General features: G+C 46.8%; 1 protein-coding gene across 2 annotated transcripts in view; it reads right to left on the bottom strand.

Moving 5' to 3' along the window:
* ARHGAP26 (Rho GTPase activating protein 26) overlaps positions 1–25454 on the bottom strand; it is a 313981-nt gene that overhangs the window by 175473 nt on the left and 113054 nt on the right. For both annotated transcript variants that reach the window (XM_045028598.1, XM_045028597.1), the window contains exon 11: positions 9629–9707. In XM_045028598.1, coding sequence (XP_044884533.1) covers positions 9629–9707 — 79 coding nt within the window. The remainder of the gene's footprint in view (positions 1–9628; positions 9708–25454) is intronic.

Genomic DNA, 25454 nt, shown 5'->3' on the forward strand with positions numbered 1-25454 from the left:
TGGGTACACTTTTTAAAATGTAGGATAATATTTACAGCTGGCAGACCGTTGCAAAAGGGAATTGGGAAGTTAGCAAGGAAGGACTGACGCATTTTTTAATACTGCATAGTCTCAGAGGCAGATACACATTAGAATGTCACAACTCTAATTAAAAAAAAAAAAATCATTCCTGGCAGCCACTGTGTTCCCATCAACTTTCTCACAGGCCAGCATCCTGTTTCTCGTGCCCTACATTCACCTGACGTCTCCACACATCCTGCCCCATTTTGTGGGCTAGAAGTAAGGTCCCTGGTCATGTGACCCATTAGACCTACATGGGAAGGACTGAGGAATTATAAAGAACTGCCTAGTCTAATCTAATACAGCACCAGAGAGACATCTCCAGTATGCCACCTCTACACCATATACACCCAACATCCTGCACCAAGAGGTCATGCCAAAGAGTTATGTTTGTGCCTTCTACAGTACAAACTTGATCTCATTTCAAAGGCCCTTCAGAAACATGGGTGTATTTGTATTGTTTCTTTCACAAATCCAGAGAGATGTATTAATATGGTCACCGCAGATCACCATGGTAACATGCAATCCCAACAACAACTGAATCCACAGTCACTGGGCTCTCTGCGCTGCCTCTGAATAGAAGCCGAATGGACGGCTCCATGGAATGGGGCTGAAATGCAGCTTATTAACACTGGGAAACTTTGCACTCTGAACATCCCTTCCCCCTACCCTGCCCCAGACTAGAGCAAGTTCACATGCAAGAGGGAATGGGGTGAGGAAAAGGAAACGAAGAGGGGGGAGGAGGGGAAAATAGATCAATAATGAAAATGCGAAGGGGGTTGTGGTTTAGAGGATTTTCGTCTCCATTCGGTTTACTTCAAAAATGCTATCTGGCTTGAAAAATGCCAGCAGCGCCTTTAACCTGACAGCAGGAGGGAAGAGCACAAAACAGTTTTCCTCAGGAGGAGTATGATCAGGTTTGACTGTTTTTTGTTTTTTTTTGTAGGGATGAAAGGGGGACTTTTGGCATCTGTGCTGCAGAAGCTGGACTTGAACTGTTGCTGTTTGGAGGCAATGAGATTAGCTGGAACAGGGAAGGGGGAAGATCAGAAGAGATATGAAGAGTTTAGGGAGTATGGCTGGGGGGGGGGCGCAAAACTAGCCCAGTTGGGAAGAAGGAACAAAACTAAGTGGGTGGGGAGGAAGGGAAAAGGAAAAGGGACAGGGCTGTGTACTCAGTTACTCTGTACTTGGCACCACGGCCTGCTTCTGGTTCTCTGCTGCCCCTCAGGAAGTTAGTGCGGCACAGTGCTCAGAGAGAAAGTCAGGATTCTCCTTCAGCTGCTGCTGTCGTGCTGAAGGGGCTGAGGGAGGGGGAAAACCACTCCTTGCTGCTCAACAATGTCTCCGCCTCATAAGTCCACTCCAAAAAAATAAAAACACGGTGCCACATGCAAGCAGCTGGAGGGGCTGAGACTGGTGCAGGGTGAAGTGAGGCACTGTCTCTGCCTTCCTTTTTCCCCCTCCGCCTCCACCCCCTTCCCTCTCACAGCTGGGCACACTGCCTCGCACAGCATGCCAAGCCACCTCTGGCCTGGGGGGGAGATCCCAGCCATTAACCCTAGGGTATCCTGCATGGCCACTAGATTACCAGGTTTTTGGCGCAGGGCACTTTTTCCACCTCACAACTGAGTTATAAGCCACTGACAAGGGGAGAATGGCACTAGGCCAGTTGCTCTGCTGGAGATCCCAGCTCTCCTTTACCTCCAGGCCCAAGTGCAATGAGCCTGTTGGTCTCAGCGTGCCATCTAGTGGACAACAGCCTACATGGCAATTCACCACACCCAAATCTTTTCTTCCTCTCCATTTTGTGCTTTTCTGGTGGAGAACCCCTCCCACAGCGTTTCAGCCCCTGCCTCCGCTACTGGCCTTTCCTTCCAAACGCTGTGAGAGCAACGTGGCATCCAGCTGCTGTAGTCTTAGCAGCAGAGCATCCTGTTGCACGCTGTATGTAAAACTGACACCAGTTTGTAGTCTTTTGCTCTTCTGGTTCTGAAAAGAGCAAGCTCAAAAGGAACCGAGTTCTGTGCTAGGCAGGCTACTTACATTCCTGGGATTGTTAACCATCTCCTGCACCTATAGCCTAACCACACATGCAAGTAAATAAGCGTGTGTGTGACATGAACAATAAAAGCAGAGCTTTCTCTTTGGGCCAGAACAAGAGCAGTATTAGCAGAGTGAGATGCTGTTTAACAGGGCTGTCAGGAGAGGACACCAGTGGCATGGCTTTGAGGGTTACAAAGGAGTCTGTGGGAGGAGCAGATAGCACAGGCAGAGTCACTTTGGAAAGGTCACAATGGATCTTATATACATGTGTGGTGGGTTCTGTGAAACAGATTTCAGGGCAGGTCAGGGGAAAATTATGCTACATGCTAAATATGAGTCTGCTTCTGTAGTGCTGCAGGTGGCTCAGCATCTCTGAAAAAAATCAAGCCTTATGTGGTCCCTTTAAGATGCCTAGTGCTCTAAGCTCCCACTGACTTCACAAAATTTGAGGGCTGTCAGCACCTTGCAAGATCTGGCACCGGCAGAGCCCACACGCTCACTAACAAGATTCCAAGTTTTCTGTGCAGCTCAGCAGTTACAGAACTGAGGCTCTGGGTAGGTCTGCACCGCAGTTGGCGGTGTGACCGCAGCTCAGGTAGGCACACCTGTGCTAGCTTTAATCTAACTAGTGCGGCTAAAAATAGCAGCGAAGATGCAGCAATACAGATGTTGCAATGGGCTAGGAACATGAGTAAATAGCCAGAGTTCCAGGTGTGCAATTCAGCTGATGCTGAAGTCTTTGCCACCACACCTTCCCTGCTGCTTTTAGCCACACTAGCTAGATTAAAAGTAGCAGGGCGTGTCTACATGATCTGCAATCACACCTCGGATTGCAGCATAGGTATACCCCTGTATATATATGTGCGCTCACATGCATACCCAGATCAGGCAATTTATCCATGCATTGGAGTGGCATGCTGAGAACTGTTGAAACTCTTTATGCCATTTGGCTATTGACATTGGATTCACCATAATCTCAGGCTGTAGTTATTAGGGTCAAGTGCACTGGAGCAACTTGAAAAAAAAAATTAACCCAAAATGGGAATCTAATAATCCCGGGAGGTCAAAAGAAAAGTTCAGTATGGGTTAGATATGAATGGATGGAATAGACTGTGAGCCACTGTTAGTTCAACCCTAACCACTACTGAGCTTTCTAAAGTTCTTAGCACTAACAAATGGGGCCAGATTTTCCACAAGAGCTCTGTGCCCCTTTAAGAACCTGAACAAAGCAACCAGAAGTGCTCAGAACACAGCAGATAATACAATGGGGAGGTTGCCCTTTGGAAAATCTGGCCCTAACGTCTATTATTAATTCTCTCCGCGAGTTATCCTAGTGAACCTTTGGAAGGTTGTCAGAATGGGACCGGTGAACCTTTTGGCGTTAGCTCGTCGCTCGTTTTCATTCATTGCATAATGGATTATTTATTAATTAATAAGGAGTGCCCAGAAGTGTGCTAGGGGCTTCTCAGAATGCAGACACTGTCCTTGCCCACCCAAACTGGCAAACTATACTAAGGAATTAAGCAGAAAGAAAAACAAAAGGGAAAAAAATGGACCAAGAAAAGACTTGTTTTTGTAACTTCATTTCAGCATGCTATACTAAGAAGAACACAAAGCAAGGACTGGCACTGATTGCCTCAGCATAACCAAGGAGATGGCCTATTTCAGTTTACAGCAATGACAACCAGTTCCAAGAAGTGACTCCTACCAAAAATGATCAATATAAAAAGTATCTCCCCCCCCACCTTTTTTTTTTTTGAAGGGCAATTACCATTTACCTACTAAGACAGAGCTGCTCAGATCCTCCTGTACCGTATTTTGTCCCCTAGAATTCCAGGATGTTACATTCCCCTTTTAAAAACACAATTTTGTAGCTATAAACTGGTCAAGGCCGTTCAATGAGTTCATACAGCTCAGCCAGGATGTGACTTATGGACTAAGCTGCTTTTCTTTGTTTGTTTGTTTTAAGAGACAAGTTGGGTGATGTAATATCTTTTACTGGACCAACTTCTAGCAGTGAGAGAGGCAAGCTTTCAAGTCACGCAGAGCTCTTCTTCGGCTCTGGGAAAGGTACTCTGAGCATCCCAGCACAATGCAGGACCACCCAGAGGATTCAGGGAGCCTGGGGAAGGGTCGAGTTTTCGGCGGCAATTCAGTGGCGGGTCCCTCTCGGAGGGAAGGACCCGCCACCGAATTACCGTGGAAGAATGAAGCGGCGGTGGTAGAGCAGCCTAAGTGCCGACGATCGCGGCTTTCTTTCCCCCCCTCCCTCCCACGCCGCTCCGAGGCTTCGGCAGCACTTCAGCGGCGGGTCCTTCACTTGCTCCGAGGCTTCCGCTACACTGAAGGACCTGCCGCCGAAGACCCGGAGCGAGTGAAGGGCCCACCAGTGAAGTGCCACCGAAAACCCAGAGCAGTTTGCGGGGCCCCTGTGAGACTGGGACAAATTGCCCCACTTGCCCCCCACTCTGGGCAGCCCTGATGTTCCACCTGGCATTTTGCTGTGACACCTGCGGTACCTTCCCTAGATCTGAAGAAGGGCTCTGCATGGCTCAAAAGCTTGCCTCTCTCACCACCACAAGTCAGTCCACTAAAATACATTAACTCATCCACCTGGTCTCTCTAATATCCTGCGACCGCACAGCTACAACGATACTATTTTTTCTTGACAAATAGCTTTTAACACCTCAAGTTCCAAATGCTTCAGGGAAGTTGTGGCACATTTCAGGAGGTGTTTAGGTGAGGATGATCTTTAGGGCTCTGATCACTAGTGTTTTGGAAAGTAGGAACAAGGTAACACTGACCCTATGATCACTCCTCTGGCTGGCATGCTCAGTGCAGACTTGGCAAGAAAAGCCCCAATCTTACTAAAATGCTTATCTTGTTCTGTTCTCTGCCACAAAGCAAACAGCCTAATTTGTTCCTCTTTTAATCCCACAACGTACTACAGTCACCTTTCTGAGTACATACAAATGTTATCCTTCACTCAGTCTCCTATAAAGAAGCACTAGCTTTGGCATGTCCCCTCCCCCAATACATACATTTCAATATTTGACTTGGGCGGGGGGGGAGGGGGGGACCAGTACATTTTAATGCTGAAAAAAATAATGAAAAGCCAGTTTAAACACTCTGTGTTGAGACTAAGACTTCCCTTGTTTCTAGCCTCCATGAGTGATATAAAGCAAACTTGTGATTTTTAAGACAACTAATTACACCAGTGAAAGCTTAATAGAAAGCTGAAGTCATCTCTATCTGACTGTTGCTCTTAGCACTGAAGGTTTGGTAAATCATTTCAATTTGTTAAAATACTTTGGCTAATAACTCAGATTCCATATTTACTCCTGGTTAAATAGTATCACTGCATTGTTTTTTAGTTTTAAAGTAAGTGCAATAATAATAAAAAAAAGCAACTGAATCCACTTTAATATTGTTACACACTGGGCTTCTAAATTTGTTCATGGAGTTATATCCAACACTATCCATTTTTTCCTATGTTGAACCTTTCAAGCAAGAAAAGAGACTGGAAGCGAGGTCAGCTTCTTTTCTAGGCCAGTAAAATAAAGTAAAAAAAAAGAAGAATCACAATTCATAGTTCTGGGAGTTTAGGGGTTAAACTTACTTATTGTGCAAAGCAGACTTTGTGAAATAAGCCTAACAACTGACATCCTGGTGTCATAAGACAAAACCACACGCAATAAATTTACAACCCAATTTCCTGTAACTTTAGAGACGGGGACGAGGTGGATCAAGGACAAGGAATCTGCCTTATCCACCAACTGTGCTTTCTCCACTAATGCCTTATGACTGCAATTCTGTATGGTACTTCAGTAGGTGAGGGTGCCAGTGGTGTACATGGATGGCCAGTTCAAAGTGCTGTAAACATACATCAGTCATCGCATCTCCAAAGTGATAACCTGCATAGGTAAATGTACTAAGCCAGTGTTTTTCAAATCGTGGGTCGCAGCATGTACGGTGCTGTGTCACCTTGCTCTGGTCAGCACTGCCGACTGGGACGTTAAAAGTCCCGTCAGCGGTGCTACCCCGCTATGGCAGGCTAGTGCCTACCTTTTCTGACACCGCATTGCGCCCCGGAAGCGGGCAGCAGTGGGTCCAGCTTCTAGCCAGGGGGGCCAGGGGGCTCTGCGTACTGCCCCCGCCCCAAGCACTGGCTCTACACTGGGAGGGCGGGGGGTGCCTGTGGGTGCAAGTTGCGCGAAGCCGCTTGCATGCCTCTGCCTAGGAGTCAGACCTGCGGAGCTGTTGTTGGCCACTTCCAGGACGCAGCATAGTCCGCGGTGCTGGGACAGGCGAGAAGCCTCTGACTGGGAGCCACTGGAGGTAATTCCACACCCCAACCCCAGGCCCCAATCCCCTGCCCCAGTCCTGACACCCCCCTCAACCCAGACCCCCCTCCTGCACCCCAAACCCCTCATCCCCGGCCCCACCCCAGAGCCTGCACCCCCAGCCCAGAGCCCTGACCCCCTCCCACACCCCGACTTCCAGCCCTGAGCCCCCCATAACCTCTGCGGAGCCCCTTCCTGCACCCCAAACCCCTCATCCGCAGCCCCACCCCAGAGCCTGCATCCCCAGCCCAGAGCCCTGACCCCTTCCCACATCCCAACTCCCTGCCCAAGCCCTGACCCCCCAACCCCAAACCCCTTCCTGCACCCCAAACCCCTCATCCCCAGCTCCATTGGGTCACGGGAATCAAAAAATTTTCTTCAACATGGTCCCCAGAAAAAAATACACCTCTACCCTGATATAACGCGACCCGATAAAACACGAATTTGGATATAACGCAGTAAAGCAGTGCTCGGGGGGCGGGGGGAGCTGTGCGCATCGGCAGATCAAAGCAAGTTCAATATAACGTGGTTTCACCTATAACGCGGTAAGATTTTTTGGCTCCCGAGGACAGCGTTATATCAGAGTAGAGGTGTAGTTTGAAAACCACTGTAGTAAACTAGCTAGCCACCTAAACAGATGGGCACTACAGGGAAGAAAATAAATGTGCAAAGGTCAGTATGAAGGACTGGACTGTTTTTTAACTAGTTCACATAAAACTAGGGCCACCAAAATCTGGGCTGCCCAGTATTATTTATTATTTTATAGCACCTTTTGCCATTGTGGCACTTTACAAACAAGTAAGAGAGACAGTCACCGACCAGAGGGGCTTACAATCTGTGGCACCGATCCTGTAATCCTAACAACTGACTCTACCACCTATGCAAAACCTGATGCAGTCAACAAGACTAAACCTGGGTGAATGGATCTGCGTATTGAAGGATCATGCAGCTTATATTTGACATGTCACAACAAAAAGGTACAGTGAAGCTGGGGGTAGGGAGAGTAGAAGATTACAAGGACAAGAGAAGGACAGTTTGTGATCATGTCATGTGTTTTACTGTACATGTCTTGATCGCTCTTTTAATTGATTGTGCTATTTTTATTATTGCAGTTAGGAGGAGGAAGCAATATTATCATCTCACTTCTGTAGCAGCAACTGCAGAAACCAGATGGGTCGTAATTTAAAAGAGAGAAGACAGCTCATATATGGGAGCCGGAGAACTTGATTTGAATTATATAGGAATACTTTCTTAATATGATTGCTTCCAGCTAGACAAGAAGCGAAGGGAAGGACTGGCTATCATGTACAGGTGTCCCAAAAAAGTCAGGGAAAAAAGGAAGGTGATGGGATGTGCTGGGCTTTTGGCATTATAACATACACCCAGTTGCACTAACCCCATTTCTTTCTGGTGCCTGCCAACTTTCCCTCTATGCATGAAGCCTTCCTCAGGAGATTGTTCCTGGAAATAAGGAGTCTGTAGCTACAATTAAGCACTGCCCAGAACTCCGTTTTAGTGTCAGTTCTATTGCGGGGGCTGGGGGAGGGAGAGAGAGAGAATCAGTATTTCATTTGTTTGAGTAACTGATCAAGTCTTGGAAAAACTGTAATGTTTGAAGAGTTTACAGGAATCAGTGAGGAAATGCCATATTTGAATAGTAACCAGGGCACATACACTTAAGCCTTTTGGTTTTTTGAACCATTCCAACCAGTCCAAAAATAAGTGGCCTGACCAAAAACAGCCTCTGCTATGCAACCACCCCCTAAATTGTCACAACAGGTGTCCAGCCCACTGCATACAGGCATGTTTCACCTTTGCTTACTCACCACTTCTCTAGCACACAGCCAGCAACAGCTAAGCAACCAATACGGACACTGCCCTAATGAATCAGATCCAAGGTCCATCTAAATCAACATCCTGTCTTTCACAGCAGCCAGCACCTGATACTTCAAAGGAAGCTGTGAGAGACTCACAGTGGGCAGATATGGTCTCTTCCTGATCTCTAATAGACAGAGACTGACTTAAACCCTGAAGCATGAGGTCAAACACTCTCCCAAAATGTATAGCTATTGATGACAACATAAATGTCCAATTCCTTTGTGAACCTTGCTAAACTCTAAGCCTCAGTGACTTCCTGTGGCAATGGAGACCCACAGTCTAATTATGCACTTCCTTTTATCATCTTTGAACATAGCATCTTTTAAATGGTGCACATTCTGAAATGTGAGGGTCACAGCCTTAAAATATTGCCCAAGAGTTTAAACAGCACCTGCAGTCATGCAATTCAAGCTTCATCTCGATCACTGCTTTAATCCTTAGATAATAATTTTCTGCTTCAAGCCTCAGATCCAATTGGTATTTATACTACATAGGAACTAACCTTGACTGTTTATTACTGTGCTGTAACACAGAGCGCTAGAATAAAATTACAACAGAAAACCCATGCATTATCAATATTAAAAGTCCTCCACATTCACCAGCAGAAGTGGCATACAGGGAAAACCTCCATCTTCTCCACCACTTGTGAAACCCATGTGCTGTGCTCCTTTGGCAAAGCAGAAGTAAACACAATCACAAGACATGGGCTGCTGAAGGAACAGGTGTAGCACTATGGTAGCTCAGTGGTTTGAGCACTGGCCTGCTAAACCCAGGGTTGTGAGTTCAATCCTTGAGGGGGCCATTTAGGGAACTGGGGTAAAAAATTGTCTGGGGATTGGTCCTGCTTTGAGCAGGGGGTTGGACTAGATGACCTCCTGAGGTCCCTTCCAACTCTGATATTCTATCACTCTTACTGGAACACTGTAAAGCATCCTGAGAACAGCAGGCCGCAGAAAACTCTGCAAATCACACACTGTATATGTTCTTCCTTAGATTGTGTTGCTGTGGTTTCCTGTTAACACAAAGCAGGAGCATGTTTGTGCTAGTTTAGCCTATGTTCCAAGGAGCAAAGGTAGCCAGAGCCCTCCAGCCATCAAAGCACAGGAGATAGAGTATTACCTCAAATATTTAACCACAGTATTAAAGGATTCTCATGCCAGAACCAGAGAGCTGCCTCCCAGATACAGTGCTCATGGAGGCTGGCAAGTTCAGAGTGACACACTGCTTCACAGCAGACAATCGGGCCACGAAAAGAGCCTTTTGAGTCTTCTCAACGGGTATTCATTACTGTCCCTTCTTACCGGTTCCCGGCCATCCATAGCCTCCATCCAAAGCTTTCGGTCCTCTTCAGAAAGTGCTTGCATGGTGATCACACCAGGCCTGTGGAGAAGAAAGAAACACTGCAGTGAAAAAAGAAAAAGAGGAATTAAAAAAAAAAATCAATCAATCTCATCAGGTGGAGCAGACAGAAAGAGAAGATGAATTTGGCATAAGGTTCAAGAAGATTCCAGGTCTGGAGCACAGAAGGTCTTTGAAATAAATGAAATTAAGCCTCAAAGCATCCACCAAGGTTTTACAGGAGAACCAATATAATACTGGAATAGGACATTTGACAACAAATTCTTCTCTCTCGTAGCCTGGTACAACTCTATTGACTTCAGTAGTACTGCACTGGTGTAACTGATAGCAGAGCATGGGCCGTGGAGTTTATTGAAGGTATCCAAAAAACAAGGAGCAAGCAAGTTACAATAATGAATCCAAGGACATTAAGGGCTCACAATAACCTGGGCATAAACACCAGACAATATAACAGCTTCACTGGAATGAAGCTTCACTGAAACTTGCATCCTGAATTCTGAGGTATGAACACCTCCACAAGCTGCCATGGCTGCAAATTGCTACTGATAGTCCAAGTTTATACCCACCCACACTGATGATACCTTAAGTTAAAAAAAATTGTTTTGTATTATATATACACATATCAATGGCTGTGATGAGTTGTTTACTTACTCAAATTCATAGATTGCTGCCTGCTCTCCAGCATGGAAATCCCATTTTATTCAGTACAGTCAACCAGCAGGTTTCAATGGAGATTCATCCCTCTACCACACCCAAACAACAAGGGGAAATGCTGATCAGAAGAACTGTTACTCCTCCCCATATTGGAGGAGGCGGAGGTGAAAGAAGATTTTGTATATGCTTAATATCAATCCTGATGAGATTGCTGGCATTGCAACCAGACAGGATCTGCCAGTAACTCATGTAAACAACTATCAACAAGGGCCTACCTAGGCATTCCTCATTTATTCAGAAACTTTTCCATTCTGTATCCCAGTTGCCCCTGTTTGCAGATTCAACTCAAGTATTGGATTAAGTATAATCCAAGTTAAGCTTTTGTCACTCTGGGTTCATACAATCTTTGAACAACATGAAAAGCAGAAAATTCAGACCTCTGATTGCCTTTATACTTGGGAATATACATATTTTCTATTCACTGTAGTGCAAAACGCCCTGTTTTCCTCACGCCTTGTTTTCTCTTCTCATTCCTTACTCTTCTTTCCCTATTTCTTTCACATCCATTTTACAAGTAGCTCTTTCCCCATTTAACCTGGACACAACTATACCCCAAGGCTGTAGTGTACGACGACAGCTCTGTGCTGAGGCTGATAAAACACCACTCAAAGCAATAGAATAAGCAGCTTGAATGGTGCAAATATCGTTAAGAACCCTAAGAAGGAAAACACCTCAGATATAGTGCTTAACACGGCATGTTAGTGTACAGAAGCCTTATGCCTCCCATAGCTGGGATCCAGTTCTACGCCACTTTCACAAAAGTTATAGAGAATTTACATCCTGGGACATATAAGCACTATAAATAATAGCTAGCTTTTCTGTAACACTTTTTTCCTGCAGATCTGAAATTGCTTTACAAACAAGGGGCTTACTGACCTCATTTTAAAGAGACTGGGAAACGCACACAGGTGAACTGCTCTGCCCAATGCATGTGCAGTAACCCTCACCCTGGCACTAGCTAGCACCTGCTGCTGCTGTGATACAACAGCACAGAATGCTGTCCTGGAGAGAGAGAGAGATGGCCCAGGACAGGGCAGCTTGAGCTAGGTAGGGGGTTCAGAATCTACCCGAAGGACACGAGAACAAAGGTAGGGGACTGGGAAGTGAGAAGGAGGAAAGAAGGAAAATAGGAAAGGTTTCAGGTCAGGGGAAGCAGAAAATAAAATAAAAAGTAAAAAAAAGATGACCTGGGTATGCGAGCAGGCACTATTAGGGAAGAGAAACAGAGGGAAATAAAATCTACAGATCTATCAGAGAAAGAGTATCAAGGGAAAAAACTGAAAGAAAATATATTTGGTGAAAAAGAGAATTGATCAAAAAGCTGTGTTAGATGAAACAGAACCTGAAAACGGTAAACAAGAAGCCTAAAATACATGAACCGAGAGAATGACTGTTTAAATATCTACTGACGGAATACTGTTCAAAGGTGCCTGATGGACCAGGGAGGGCCCACTAGGTGAAGAAACCCCACTTGTGGGTCAACTCGGTGAAAAGAGGTACAGGCACGAGAACATCGAATCTAAGGGCTAGTCTACACTTACCTGCCGGGTCGACGCGGAGAGTTCGACTTCTCAGAGTTCGAACTATCGCTTCGAACTCCCCGCGCGCTCCGGTCGACTCCGGTACTCCACCACTGCAAACGGCGGTGGCGGAGTCGACCTTGGAGCCGCGGACTTCGATCCCGCGGCGTCTGGATGGGTGAGTAGTTCGAACTAGGGTACTTCGAATTCAGCTACGCTATTCACGTAGCTGAATTTGCATACCCTAGTTCGACCCCCCTTCTTAGTGTAGACCAGGCCTAAGGGAGCACTTCAAGCCAAAGAGACACAGTGAAGCAAAGATTTACAGCCAAGGAGAGGGAAAGATAAACATTCTCTGAAATGATACAGTATATTGTTAAGTAATCTCTTTTGTTGTGGTTAACAACAATGCATTTGGTACTAACTGCCCAGCATGTACAAGCCCACAAAAGGTTAATGAGTTGGTAAGCTACAGTCTATTGTTACAAGTAGTAAGTTTGGTAATGTTCTATATTATTTATGCTCATGGTACAATTTTGAAGTTTTTCCTTATAAAGGTCTAAAAATTTAAAAATGATCCCCTTTGTCTTGGTTTGCCTCTGCCTAGCTTAATAGGTCACTACACAGGGGGCAGGCTGGGAATAGAATCAGGTCTGCAGATACTCAGTCCAGTGCTCTAGCCACTGGACCACACTGCCTTTGTAATACCTAATTTATTTATTTTTAAGACTACCTGCTCCCTTTGTAGGGTTGAAACATGGTTTGTTAACACTGTGCACAAAAAGCATGAGGATCCTCAATACGATCGACAGCGAACAGCATGCCCAAGAACTTGAATGAAATTCTGCATTAGAGGAAGCAACATATGAAGTGTGCTGCCAAGATCAGTGCAGGGCAAAGGGATTTATGGGAGTGTGTCACGAAGGTTTATTTAAACAGGATACAATTTAATTATTTGGTTTTTAATTTGATCCTACAAATCCCAATTTATCCTTCTGCAATCAGCGACTATGAACAGATCTGAGATGGTCCCAGTCACTGTCAACTTTGTAAGTCTGTATCAATATCCCCTATAGGGCATTGAGGTTTCCAAAAGAACACCAGTGAAGCCAAGTCACATGCTGCCTCATTGGGTTTCAAAACAAGTAAACATGGAGTCTAACTACTGTGCTGCTTTCATAAAGCCAGGTTATGGGGAACATGCTTCATTCTGAATTTGATGTTTGAGATAGTGTATATGGTGTTGGTTTTTTTCCCCTGACAAGTTCCTTTATTACAGCTCACTTTTCATGACTGAAATGTATAGCTTCCCTGATAACAGGGAAAATACAACCACGCAATGGTAGGAGCCTCGGTGAGGAGATTGAATGCATTCGGAAAAGTGTGTTGGAACTCTCCTTGTAGAAATATTTGGGTGTCGTCACTCACTAAAATCATTTAACCGGAGGACTTCTGACATTCATGTTTGTATACATGGTGAGTGCTCCAGCCCCAGAACTGCAGCAAAATTCAGTATGAAGGATCACGGCTTTCTGTAGCGAAATACAGCTGGTGCGGCCAGAAAAGAACAAGCACACTGACTTCACAGGCTTTATTCAGGCTACTTGCTGTCAGCGAGTGTTCAGCACACAACATGCCCTCCTCTTCATATTAAATCTCCAGTAACAGGTGAGGGCTGTGAGAACCTGAGTTTCCAACATGCCCTGCTCAGAGATGATTCAACATGAAAGCTGCATGATTGCAATGAGGTCTATTTGACACCTGACAAGAGCAGAGCCTCTGCTAGCCAGTAAAACATTAATAAGACATTCCATTTTAGACAGATTGATGTTTCTGATCCTTTTTCAGCAGCTTTTGTGGCACCTATAAACAAGGGGCAGAGGACCAAGCCCAAACCCTGCAATCCACTCCCCCAAATATCACAATTGCCAATAGACAATTCACCAAGGACTATTACAGACACAAAGCAGCTCTCAGTTTACCCAGTAGAGGACAAGGGTTGTTCAGGCTTGCAACAAGTTTAGGGCCAAGTAATCCAGAAAGAATGTATGTTATCTTTGCTAATCCCCTTGGTGAATCAGTCAGTACTCACAGGCTTAGTGCTGTGGAAGGTTACCTATTTTCAAATGGAGAGGAAACCACTTCATCTTCACTCCATTTGGAAAAGAAACACGGCTTTAAACCCTACACCAGTACTGTCAAGGCAAGGAACAAAGCTCTGTGTCTAGTAGACAAGAGGATTTGACGGAAACAGTGGAATCCGTATCTAGTGGGTGGATAATTATCAACAGTATTTGCTGAGTGCTGACGATGAACCTTTTCCTAGAAACATCTTTATGAACTGTGGCAGGTTGGTACCAACCTCTCCCTTGATGGACAGAGATCACATCATGTGTTCTTTCAAAACAAGAGTTTAAGTTAAGGGCAAATGTCTACTGGGGATGCTAACATCCTAGTTAAGGATCACTACGAAAAAGGGCTGTATTCTCAGCTAGATGTGTGAGTGAGACACAGAGAAAAACAAAATGTGTTAATTTCAGTCTCTTACCCAAGGAAACTGAAAAAAAAAAAGGAATTGAAATTGTCCGTTCATAAAAAGCTAGACTCCCGAGTCCCAAGCAACTAAGGACTAGTTACGCTTGAGAGTTAATTTGGATATGGTGGGGTATGAATTCACAGCAGAATAGCTATTCCTGAATAACTGTGCATAGACACTCTTGTTCCAGAATAAGAATGCCTTGCTCCAAATTAACTTAATCCACTTCAGAGTAAGGCACTCTTATTCTGGAACAGTTAATCAGGACAGCTATAGCTAGAACTATAGTTATTCAGGAACCCCTAATAAGGTCTCCTGAGGACAATACAGGCTTTTCATGCCCCACATTCTCTCAGGCATAGGATAAGAAGTGATAAAAGATGTTTGCTCTGCCTCTAAGCAGATAACAAACCGTTGGTGTTTACTTCAAAGTCAGACATTTTAACAATATGGGAGGGGAGAGAGGCTGTGAAACAATTAAAATGCCATTTATATTTCAAATGCATTTGCATTTTTCCCCACATAATTCATTTGCTGAAACATATATTGTGGTGCTTTAGTATACAGAACTGCCTTCCTGGCTGTGGGGCATTTTAAAAGATCCCAGCACATTACTTCACTTATTGTTATTTGTACAGTGCCAGCAGCACGCTGGGCATTTTACAGACAAGCCTGAAGACACAGTCTCTCCCTAGAAGGGCTCACAATTGAAACAACAGTTTAAGTACACACAGCTATGGAGTCCACGCCAGCTGGCGGCTCAGTCAGTGAAGCACCATGTAAAATGAACATTACAGCCAGCAGTTTCCAAGAGTGGCTGTTAAGTTTCAATGCTCAGCCTGAGACACTGAGAGGAGCCTTGCCCAGATTCCCTCACAGCAGATCTCACTAAATATAATTAAATATATATGAATATAAATATATTAATATAAATTTATTAATACTTGATTAAAGAAATTTTAAAGCATAAGAGTGATGGGGAATACAAACCGCACACTGGAGAGGAAGGGGCTAACAAGCTGCTCTGCAACCAGATGGCCCCACCCCAGCCTGCCTGAAAATCCTGCACAGGGGTGAGGAGGAACACGAAAAGGGAAGCAGAGTAGCTCAGTAGCAGGAAGTGAAGATGAGCTGACCCACACTCTGAGCTCCAGAGGAGGAGCACCACAGACTCTCCTGATGCCTGAGAGCTGACCAAGACCACAAAGAAGGGGCCGGTGATTCTCTAAAGAACAGAGACTATCTTTGTGTTTTAATTTTTATCTTTAGCTGGTGGGAAGTGATCCGGGGAGGCAGCTGAATAACACCCCAGGGTGCAGGATTTAGCTGCCTATCATAGGGCTCTGGACTGGAGTCCAGTGGAGAGGGTGGACTTGAGCTCCCCTATCACCCTCTAAAGAGGGACAACTACAGAGGCTTAGCCCTGACATGGGGAACCTATCTGGGAGGGCAAAGACCCTGAAGATAAAAGTGTCTGGGCCACAGGTTCTCAACCAAACAGGGGTGCCCTGAGGCCTCCAGGACTCCTTATTCTTGTCCTGAAATGGACAGACTTGAATAATTACCAGGCCGGAAGGCAGAGTCACAGGAAGGACAGACCAGGCAGGGCAGAGAAACAGTAAGAAATGGGGAAGCTTGGAAGACAATCTGGTACAACCCTGCCCGACCACTAGGCTGCATCGGTGGTGAGCATTCCCTTTCACAATAAGGTATCCCAGGACAGGCGTATACATTTAATATGTATATTCATTTCACTATGTTAGGCATACAGACACAAACCTTGAAGTCAATACAAATTTTTATCACAAATTTTGTTTTAAATGAGCAAGGTTTAAAAGATTAAATATCCAGGGAAAATCAACGTTAATACCAAAAAAGTCAAAAGTTTAATCCAAAATGTCTCTGGAGGAAAAAAAAGTTACTTTTCTTCTTCCAGAAGAATAAAGAATGAAAGCAAGAGAAAAAGATAACAACTTTGACTCATGTAGCATCTTATCACGCCAACACAATTTAAGTTGCTTTATAAGAGACATAAAACAGCTTACTAATACAATCTGCAAGGCTGAACTAAGAGCTGAATGCACGGTGAAAGAGTTTGAAGTTCTGATTTAAGCAGTGATAAAGTGACCTTGTGTTTGCAGAATGACATACCTCACACTGCTATGTCAGTCTCAGGAGCCATCCTTAGGTCAAACAGCAGAGCCCAGACACAGGCCAAGTCCTCAAAATGAAGTATGGAAGGGGAGGGGGGAGAAAGCTGCAAATGAGGAGGGATTTAGTGCCTGTGCCCTTGAAGGGTCACTCCACTGACAACATAAGCAAAGGCCTCATCTACTGCCTTGCTAGAAACATTCCCCCCATGATCGCAACACATAACAGGAATCTTAAGGGTAGTTACTAAATGCAGTCAATATGTTCTTTTACTCCTGGTGGAATTCTGTGCCACTGCATGTGCAGAATTCATGTCCCCTGCATATTTCTTTGTTTCCCCGCAGAAAAATGACTTTCCGACAGGGAAGCTGCAAGAGCAGTCACGCACCACTCCCTAGCAGCACAGGTACATTGTTTCAGGCACCCAGGGTAGCCGGCAGAGAGGTAAATCACCACAGGGCTGGGGACAACCCTGCCAGCAGCTCCTACCCAGAGCCAGTATCAGCTGCTAGTCCGGGCTGGGCTAGAGGCAGGAGAGGACCGGACGTCCTCTTCCCCTGTAAGAAGTGGCTGGGGCTGCATCAGATCCACTCCCAGAAACCTCTCCCAGCTTCAGGAAGCTCAGCATCCTCCCCTGCTTCCTGCCCCCATTGCTCCTCAGCTGTTGGGGGTGGGGATGTCACTGTATTGGGAGCTGCTCCCCCGTTCCCCCAACGCCCGTGCATCTGGACCTCTCATACTCAGACACCACCGCCAAGCTTCACCCCATACACCTAGAACCCCTCTAGCACTCCATACCCAAACCCCGCCCCACTGAACCTCAACCCTTGCATCTGGAGCCCCAGACCCATGGCCTCAGGACCCCCACCACTGCACCCAGACCACCCCCCACTGAGTTCCCTGCACTCAAACCCCCACCCTGATGAGCCCCATCCTCCTGCACCGCCCTGAGCCCCCACATCCAGACTCCCACACCACTGACCCCCAAATAGCTGCACCCAGACCCCCACCCCACCAACCCTCACTCCCCCAGCACCCAGGCTTCCATGCTGAGACCCCCCACACCCAGACCCCTCCTCTGAGCCCCAACTACCTTAACCTGGAAGTCCCTGCAGAGTCCCATTGGAACCCCGCAACGAGCCTCCGTGCATCCAGATCCCCGCACACTAGACCCCCGCACTGAACTGCCTGCCTGCACCCAGACTGCCACACAGAACCCTCTCACCTCACACCTGGATCCCTCCACACTCAGCCCCTTCACACTTGGATCCTGCCTTGTTGAGCCTGCCTGCCCCACACCTGGTGCATCTGGCGCGGAGGGGCAGGGCTGTGTCAGGGTCGGGTGCAGCCTCACCGCTAAGTCCGTGTCCCAAGGGTGGGCTGAGAGGGCTGCAGGGTGATCTCCCACCTTCGTGCAGCCAGTGGCCTCTGCTCCCCACTGCCATGCTGGAGCCTCTGCATTTACTTATTGACAAATAAAACTTGCAGAATTTTTAAATATTGTGCACAGAAATTTTAATATTTTGGCGCAGGATGCCCTCAGGAGGAATTCTTCCTGTGCAGCAGGGCGAGGTACGCTGTACCGCTCCCAAAGCCCATCACGGGCAAGGAAGGGAGCAGGTTACCTTTACTCAGCATTAGCCATAATGTGAAAACCCCAGTAATTTCTTTCGTTTAAAGGTCACTAGAAATGTGATACCAGCAAAGGAACAAGTACAAACTGTATTGCATGTGACATGAGGAGATTCACTGAAACTCACCAGCCAGAAAGGCAAAGGGACTGCAAGTCAGATGACAAGCCGCGGGGGGGATTGGGGATCGGAAAAGGAGCAGTGTCCCCACTCAGAAGCTACTATCAATGATCTAAGTAGGCCAAGAAGCCCTGCATGAATAATTCAGATGCCCAAAACAGGCTCACTACACTCACAGCCACCCAGTCAGTAGAAATACAACTCACTTAATGCTGTTTCAGCCATTAGACAGCACATAAAGGCCTGGTCTACACTAGGACTTTAATTCGAATTTAGCAGCGTTAATTCGAACTAACCGCTCAACCGTCCACACCAGGAAGCCATTTAATTCGAACTAGAGGGCTCTTTAGTTCGAATTTGGTACTCCACCCCGGCAGGTGGAGTAACGCTAAATTCGACATGGCTAGTTCGAATTAGGCTAGGTGTGGATGGAAATCGAACTTAGTAGCTCCGGGAGCTATCCCACACTGCACCACTCTGTTGACGCTCTGGACAGCAGCCCGAGCTTGGATTCTCTGCCCAGCCACACAGGAAATGACCCGCGAAAATTTGAATTCATTTTCCTGTCTGGGCGGTTTGAATCTGACGTTCTGGTTGCACATCGGGGCGAGCTCCGCAGCACCGGCAGCAATGCAGAGCTCTCCAGCAGAGGAGTTCATGTAATCTCTGAATAGAAAGAGGGACCCGGCATAGACTGACCGGGAACTCTTGGATCTGATCGGTGTGTGGGGCGAGGAGTCTGTGCTTTCGGAGCTGCGCTCCAACGAACGGAATGCAAAGACCTACGAGAAGGTCTCCAAAGCCATGATACAGACTGAGGATACAGCCGTCATGCAACGCAGCGCCGCGTGAAAATCAAGGACCCCAGACAAGGCTACCAAAAAATCAAAGCGGCCAACGGACGCTACGGAGCCTGCCACCACTGCCCCACCAGTGACCATGGACTCTGATGATGGGACAGTGTCGACGGACAGTTCCTCGACGATGTTCACGGACGGGGAAGATGAGGAAGGGTTTGTGGAGGACGAGGCAGGCGACAGCGCTTACAACGCTGGTTTCCCCGACAGCCAGGATCTCTTCATCACCCTCACGGAGATCCCCTACCAACCCTCCCCGGCCAGGAACCCGGATCCTGAATCAGGGGTAGGAGCAGTCGGTAAGTGCTTTAACCATGTTAACTTTTATTCTTAATATAACAGGAATCTGAAGTGTGTGAAAAGGAGGTCTCTGTATATATGGTGATAGAACAGAAATCCTCCTGGGAGAACGCCACGAAGCTCTCCTGCCGTTAATCGATAAGCATCAGCAGGAGGTTCCTGGGGAGAGCTGCCTTATTGGGTGCTCCGTGATAGCACACTTTTCCGCGCGAGGCTTTCATGCGGTATTCAGGGAGCACTGCCTCCCAGAGCACGGCTGCATAGGTCCGTGGTTCGTGCTAGCTTTCACGCAGCATGCGCTCTCTATCTCCTTCAGTGCCTGTCCTCACGGTGATCTCGCTCGGAGACTCCTGCATCTAAGTAGGGGAAGAAATGTTACATTACGCCTGGTCCAAAGTATTTTTAATAAATAAACGGACAGACGGCATAGCACAGACTCAGCACGCAGCTGCGTGACGAGCGTAACGGAAAGCCAAAGAATCAAATGGACGCTCATGGAGGGAGGGGGGAACGAGGACGCAAGGTATCCCACAGTTCCTGCTGTCTCCGAAAAGCATTTGCATTCTTGGCTAATCTCCAAATGCTTCTAGGGTCAAACACAGTGTCCGCGGTGGGACGGGGCATAGCTCGGCAATTTACGCACCCCCCGACCCCCAGAAGTTAAAGGGAAAACAATCCTCTGTTGACTCTTTTACATGTCACCGTATCTGTACTGAATGCTGCAGATAGACGCGATGGTGCAGCACTCAACACCAACATCCTTGCTCCCCCCACGCTATGGATGGCTGATGGTACAAAACGATGGAAATCCATCCTCATCATCAGCCTATTGGCACATGGGGCAGTGCAAAAGGGCTGGTAACCATGACAACCGTACCAACTTGCTTGGGACCGGTCGGTCAAGGCCGCCTGTTGCTAATTTTTCATGGTAGATGGTGCAGTATGGCTGGTAACCGTCCTCATCATTGCAACAGGGGGCTGAGATCCATCAGCCCCCACCCTTCATTGTAAAGAAAAGATTCAATTGCCCTGGACTAGCAGAGGGATGAGTGGCTCCCTCCTCCACACCCCTTAATGTCATCTCTGGACTATCATTGCAGCTGGAGGCTTCCTTCCACTCATTTCTCACAAACGACTACCTGTGTCTATATGCATTCTATATTACTTCATCACACAAGTGGGGGGACAATGGTACTGGAACCCAGGAAGGCTGGGGGAAGAACGGAATGAACAGCTGGGGTTGTTTCAGGAGCACACCCTGTGAATAGCGTTCAGCTCAAAATTTATGCAGGATTGGACAGAGAGCAGCTGTGGTCTCTGGTTGTATGATACAGTGGTTCTCTAGTACACTTGCACATAATCTAGGCAGGACTGATTCTATTTTTAGATACCCAAAAAGGAGGGATTGACTCGGGGAGTCATTCCCAAATTTTGCTTTTGCGCCCCTGGCTGATCGACCAGGGGCACTTATGACAGCACCAAATGGCGCAGTGCAAAAGGACAGGTAACCATGACCATCTTATTACCGTCTTCTTACCAGTTCATGGTATGGTAGACGGTGCAGTATGCCTGGTAACCATCGCTGCTGTCATGCAAAAGCATAAGCATGCTGCTGTGTAGCGCTGCTGGTCCGCCTCTATCAGCGGCATACAGTACACATACGGTGACATACACAAAAGGCAAAATAGGGTCCATTGTTGCCACGCTATGGCGTGTGCCAGGGCATTTCATGGAAAACGTGATCGAAATGATTGTCTGCCCTTGCTTTCCCGGAGGAAGGAATGACTGGCGACATTTACCCAGAATCCACCGCGCAAATGATTTGTGCAACAGCAGGCACAGGGGTTCTCAACAAAAAATTCACAGAGACAGCCTAGACTCAGTTAATTGTTCGCAAAAAAGTATCATTGCAAGGAATTAACTAACTGTTTCCCATCTCACAGCTTCCACTGTCTCCAGACCTTCCACAGCATCCACCTCGCAGAGGCTGGCGAAGATTAGGCGGCGAAAGAAAAAGACAAGGGACACGATTTTCGATGAATGTGTGGGCTGCTACCTAGCCGAGGCGGACCAGCAGAGGCAGTGGAGGGAGAAAGTCTCTCTGTACCAGCGCTCACACAGCGAATGGGAGGAGAGGTGGCGTGAGGAACACAAGCAGGCGACTCAAGCAATGCTTGTACTACTGAGGGAGCAAACGGACACGCTCCGGCGACTTGTGTATGTTCTGCAGGTCCGCTGCAGGACAGAGCCCCCGGCAGTATCTCTGCAACCGCCCTCCCCCGCCACAAAGTCACATACCCCCCTCACCCTAAATAACCAGGAGGATGCCCGCCCTGGGCCGTGAATACTGTCACTGCACCCCAGCAGAGTGCTCAAGTAACCAAAAGCTCTCATACCCTACGTTTGCATAAGTCCTTCCCTTCCGGACTCAAACAAGTCCCAATCCCAGTCCCATCCCATAACTGTGTACTTAAGTAATAAAAATACTTTGCTGTTAAGTACTGTTTCCGTCATGTTTCCTCACTGAAGACTGTGTTTGAATGGGGTGCGTGGGGAAGTGCGTTGCTAATTGCATAGGACAGGCACCTTTCGCAGGGTACAGACACAGGGGCCGGATCAGCAGCGGGTAACACACACAGTGCAGTCAGCAGGCACCATGGTCGGTATGGGAGGTGGTTTCCAGGTTCTGTGTGGGCGGTGGGGATGTGACTTTTTAGCGGGGGAGGTCGGGTACAGATCTTATACAGCGGTCCTTGTTGTGGACCGCTGAGTCACGCAGCAGAGGAATCTGTATCCGTCCTCCTCCGCCACAAGGCCACATAGCCGCCCGCACACAGAATCCCAAAAAGGAGGGATGGCAGGCTCCGTTGAAACAAGCAGTCCGGCAATGCGGACCGCTGTAGGAGCAGGAGCCTGTCATTCCTTAAGTTTAGAGGCGGTCTTTACATCAGCGCACACCCTACCCACCGCAGTCTGCGTTCCAGTTTCGACCCTTTAACGAAAAGTCATGAATAAAGAAACCTCTCCTCAGTAACAGTGTGACATGTATTTTATTTTTACACGTGTCTTGGAAGTGGAGGAAACGGGGAGAACGGGGTATTTAACCGAAGAGGAGAGTCAACAGTAACTGGGTAAAGAAACAGGGGCAGGTTCAGCTTCTCTGTAAAGAAACTGAACAGTCACAGGTCACGCTGCTCGCTGCTCGCTGGTATTTGAAGAGTTCCTTGTCGCTGTCCCAGGCGCCTGTATAGGGCTTCATGAGCAAGTGCATTAGCGGGCAGGCTGGGTCACCGAGGATCACTATAGGCAAATGCACATCCACAACAGTTATTTCGTGGTACGGGAAGAAACTACCTTCCAGCAGGCATCTGAGCAGCCCACAGTTCCTGAGAACACATGCATCAGGAACCTTGCCCGGCCATCCAACGTTCATGTTGGTAAAACGTCCCCTATGGTCCCCCAGTGCTTGCAGAACCATTGAAAAGTAGCCCAATTTCTCAGCAGCTGAATGTGGAAGAGGTGGACGATAAAGTGCGAGGAGGAGAAAACGGCGAGGATCGCAGCGGGCTCCATGCTTGCAGTGCTGTGGCGTCCACGCTTTCACTGACCAGAAAAGTGCACGAACAGATTGCCCGCAGGCGCTTTCAGGGAGGGAGGGAGTGAGGGCGTGATTGACGGTTCAATGACGACAGTTACCCAAAACCACCCTCGACACATTTTTTCCCCCAGCATGCATTGGGGGGAAATCCCAGAATTCAAATGGGCAGCGGGGACTGCGGGAACTGTGGGATAGCTTCCCACAGTGCACCGCTTCGAAAGTCGACGCCGGCCCCGTGAATGTGGACTCAGAAGTTCGAATTAGTGTATTTAGTATGGATACACAAATTCGACTTCATAAGGTCGAATCCACAAATTCGAATTAAGTAGATTCGAAATAGTCCTGTAGTGTAGACAAGGCCAAAGAAACAGCCCATGAGAAAGCATGTGGCTATAATGGATGCCTGCATGCGTCAGGAGCGCTGAGGCACCAGCTGTTCCCAAGCCACCAGTAAATGGGCTTTCTAGCAGAATGGTGCTGTACTTCAACAATGTTAACTGCCTTGATGAATGTAACATTCAGCTAATTACAGGGCCAAACCTTGAATACCTGCAATTCCAGTCAACTGGTGTTAAAAGTGCTCAGCATCTGGCTCAAAGCTTTACCCACATTACACCAAACACCTGGGCAATTATCAAGCCAGCATCAGCCAAAGGCAATGCTCCTTCTAATACTCGTTTTTTAAGACATATGTGCTATCCTTGCTTAGAGCCTGGTTTATAAAACTGATTTACAAATACGTATTAGCAAACCCAAGCTGTACTACCGCACGGCACAGTGTAGCCGATCAGCAAAACAGGATTATGCCATTTGGGGGTCTCCCTGCATTATGAATGTTCAAGATACATTTTGTTCAGAATGTTAAAATATGCCTCACTTGCTTCCCACAGACAAAAATCAAAATTATTTGCAATATAGAGCCATTTGAGACTTTTGTTTTGCTCCCCCAAATATGCACTATGTCGGCTTTAGGAACTTTGGAATCTTATTCCTTGCCAAAAAAACAGGAAAAAGCAAACAGTACTCATTTGGGAGCTTTCGACCACAAATCATGCTCGGACATTCATTTGTAAAGTGCTGATCCACCTTTATTGCTGGAACGAGAAGGGACAGAAAATTGACAAGAATCTTCATAGAGGTTATTTTCCAAAATACCATGCACCACTGCAACATGGGTGTTTCCACAATATATTCCAAATTATACCAATTTCCCAAAATGCAATGCTTGCAGCACTGCTATTTTCACACTGACCATATAACATAACATGGGAAGAAAATACAAGACTGCCACCTAGAGACTGTGTACTAGAATGTTAGACCTGAGATGCAGCTTAGTTCTGCGCTCCTTGTTAGTGATTTTAGCCTCTCACTATAACTGTGGCCATACCATTACCTTTCTCGTAATATTTTAATACCAACAGAATTTTTAGAAGCACTGAGATTTCACTGCAATGGTGAGATATAAATATTTAAGTTGAATATGAATTTCCTTCTGTCTAAACACTTCTATGGCTGTTATCACTAATATCTGAGCAACTCTCAATCATTAATGGATTTTATCCTCATTGCAGCCCAGGGAGGTTGAGAAGCATCCCTCCCTCCCCCACCAACCCCACATTCTACTGGTGGCAAAAGCAGCACCAAGAGATAAAGTGACTCTATCATGGTCACACAAGAAAGCCTGGGGCTGGCTGAATCAGGATTTGAAGCCAGCCAGCTCTCTCAAGTCCCCAAGGCAGTGCCCTATCCACTGCCATGTTTCCTTGTCCATTCCCCCTTTCTTCCCTCATGCAAGATACATATAAGCCATCAAGTCATAACAAAATAAACTAGTAATTAAAAATACTTCGCCCAAGTAGCACTTTCTAACCAAGAGGCTCAAAACACTTGGTAAACACTGACTAAACAAACTTCAGAGAAAGTCTGGGAAGTAGACAGACTTTCTATTATTCCCAATGCACAATCAGGTAAAGTGAGATGCGTATAAGTGAAGTGATTTGCCCAAGCCCATACAAAGCAGGAACAGAATTCTGGAATCCTGACTTCTGGGCTACAACCAATACATAAACACGTCTGGATGCAATCTGAATGCATGTGGGTGGGAAAACCAGAGAACCTCACTCGGACTGGGCAAGAGAGATTCCACATATGGAGGCCAGCTGTTTGGCTAAGTACAGGAGAAGCCCACTTCTGTGAACATCAGAAATGATGATAAGCGAGAGCACATTAATAATTTAAATTTATTGAGGGTCAAACATCACACCACCTTATATCACTTTGTGTTCACCGCATTGTTTTGAACGGTTGCTCATTACAATGCAATCTGTTGTGGCAGTATGCA

This window comes from Mauremys mutica, chromosome 8 (assembly GCF_020497125.1).
Source record: "Mauremys mutica isolate MM-2020 ecotype Southern chromosome 8, ASM2049712v1, whole genome shotgun sequence".
Classification (NCBI taxonomy): Eukaryota; Metazoa; Chordata; order Testudines; family Geoemydidae; genus Mauremys; species Mauremys mutica.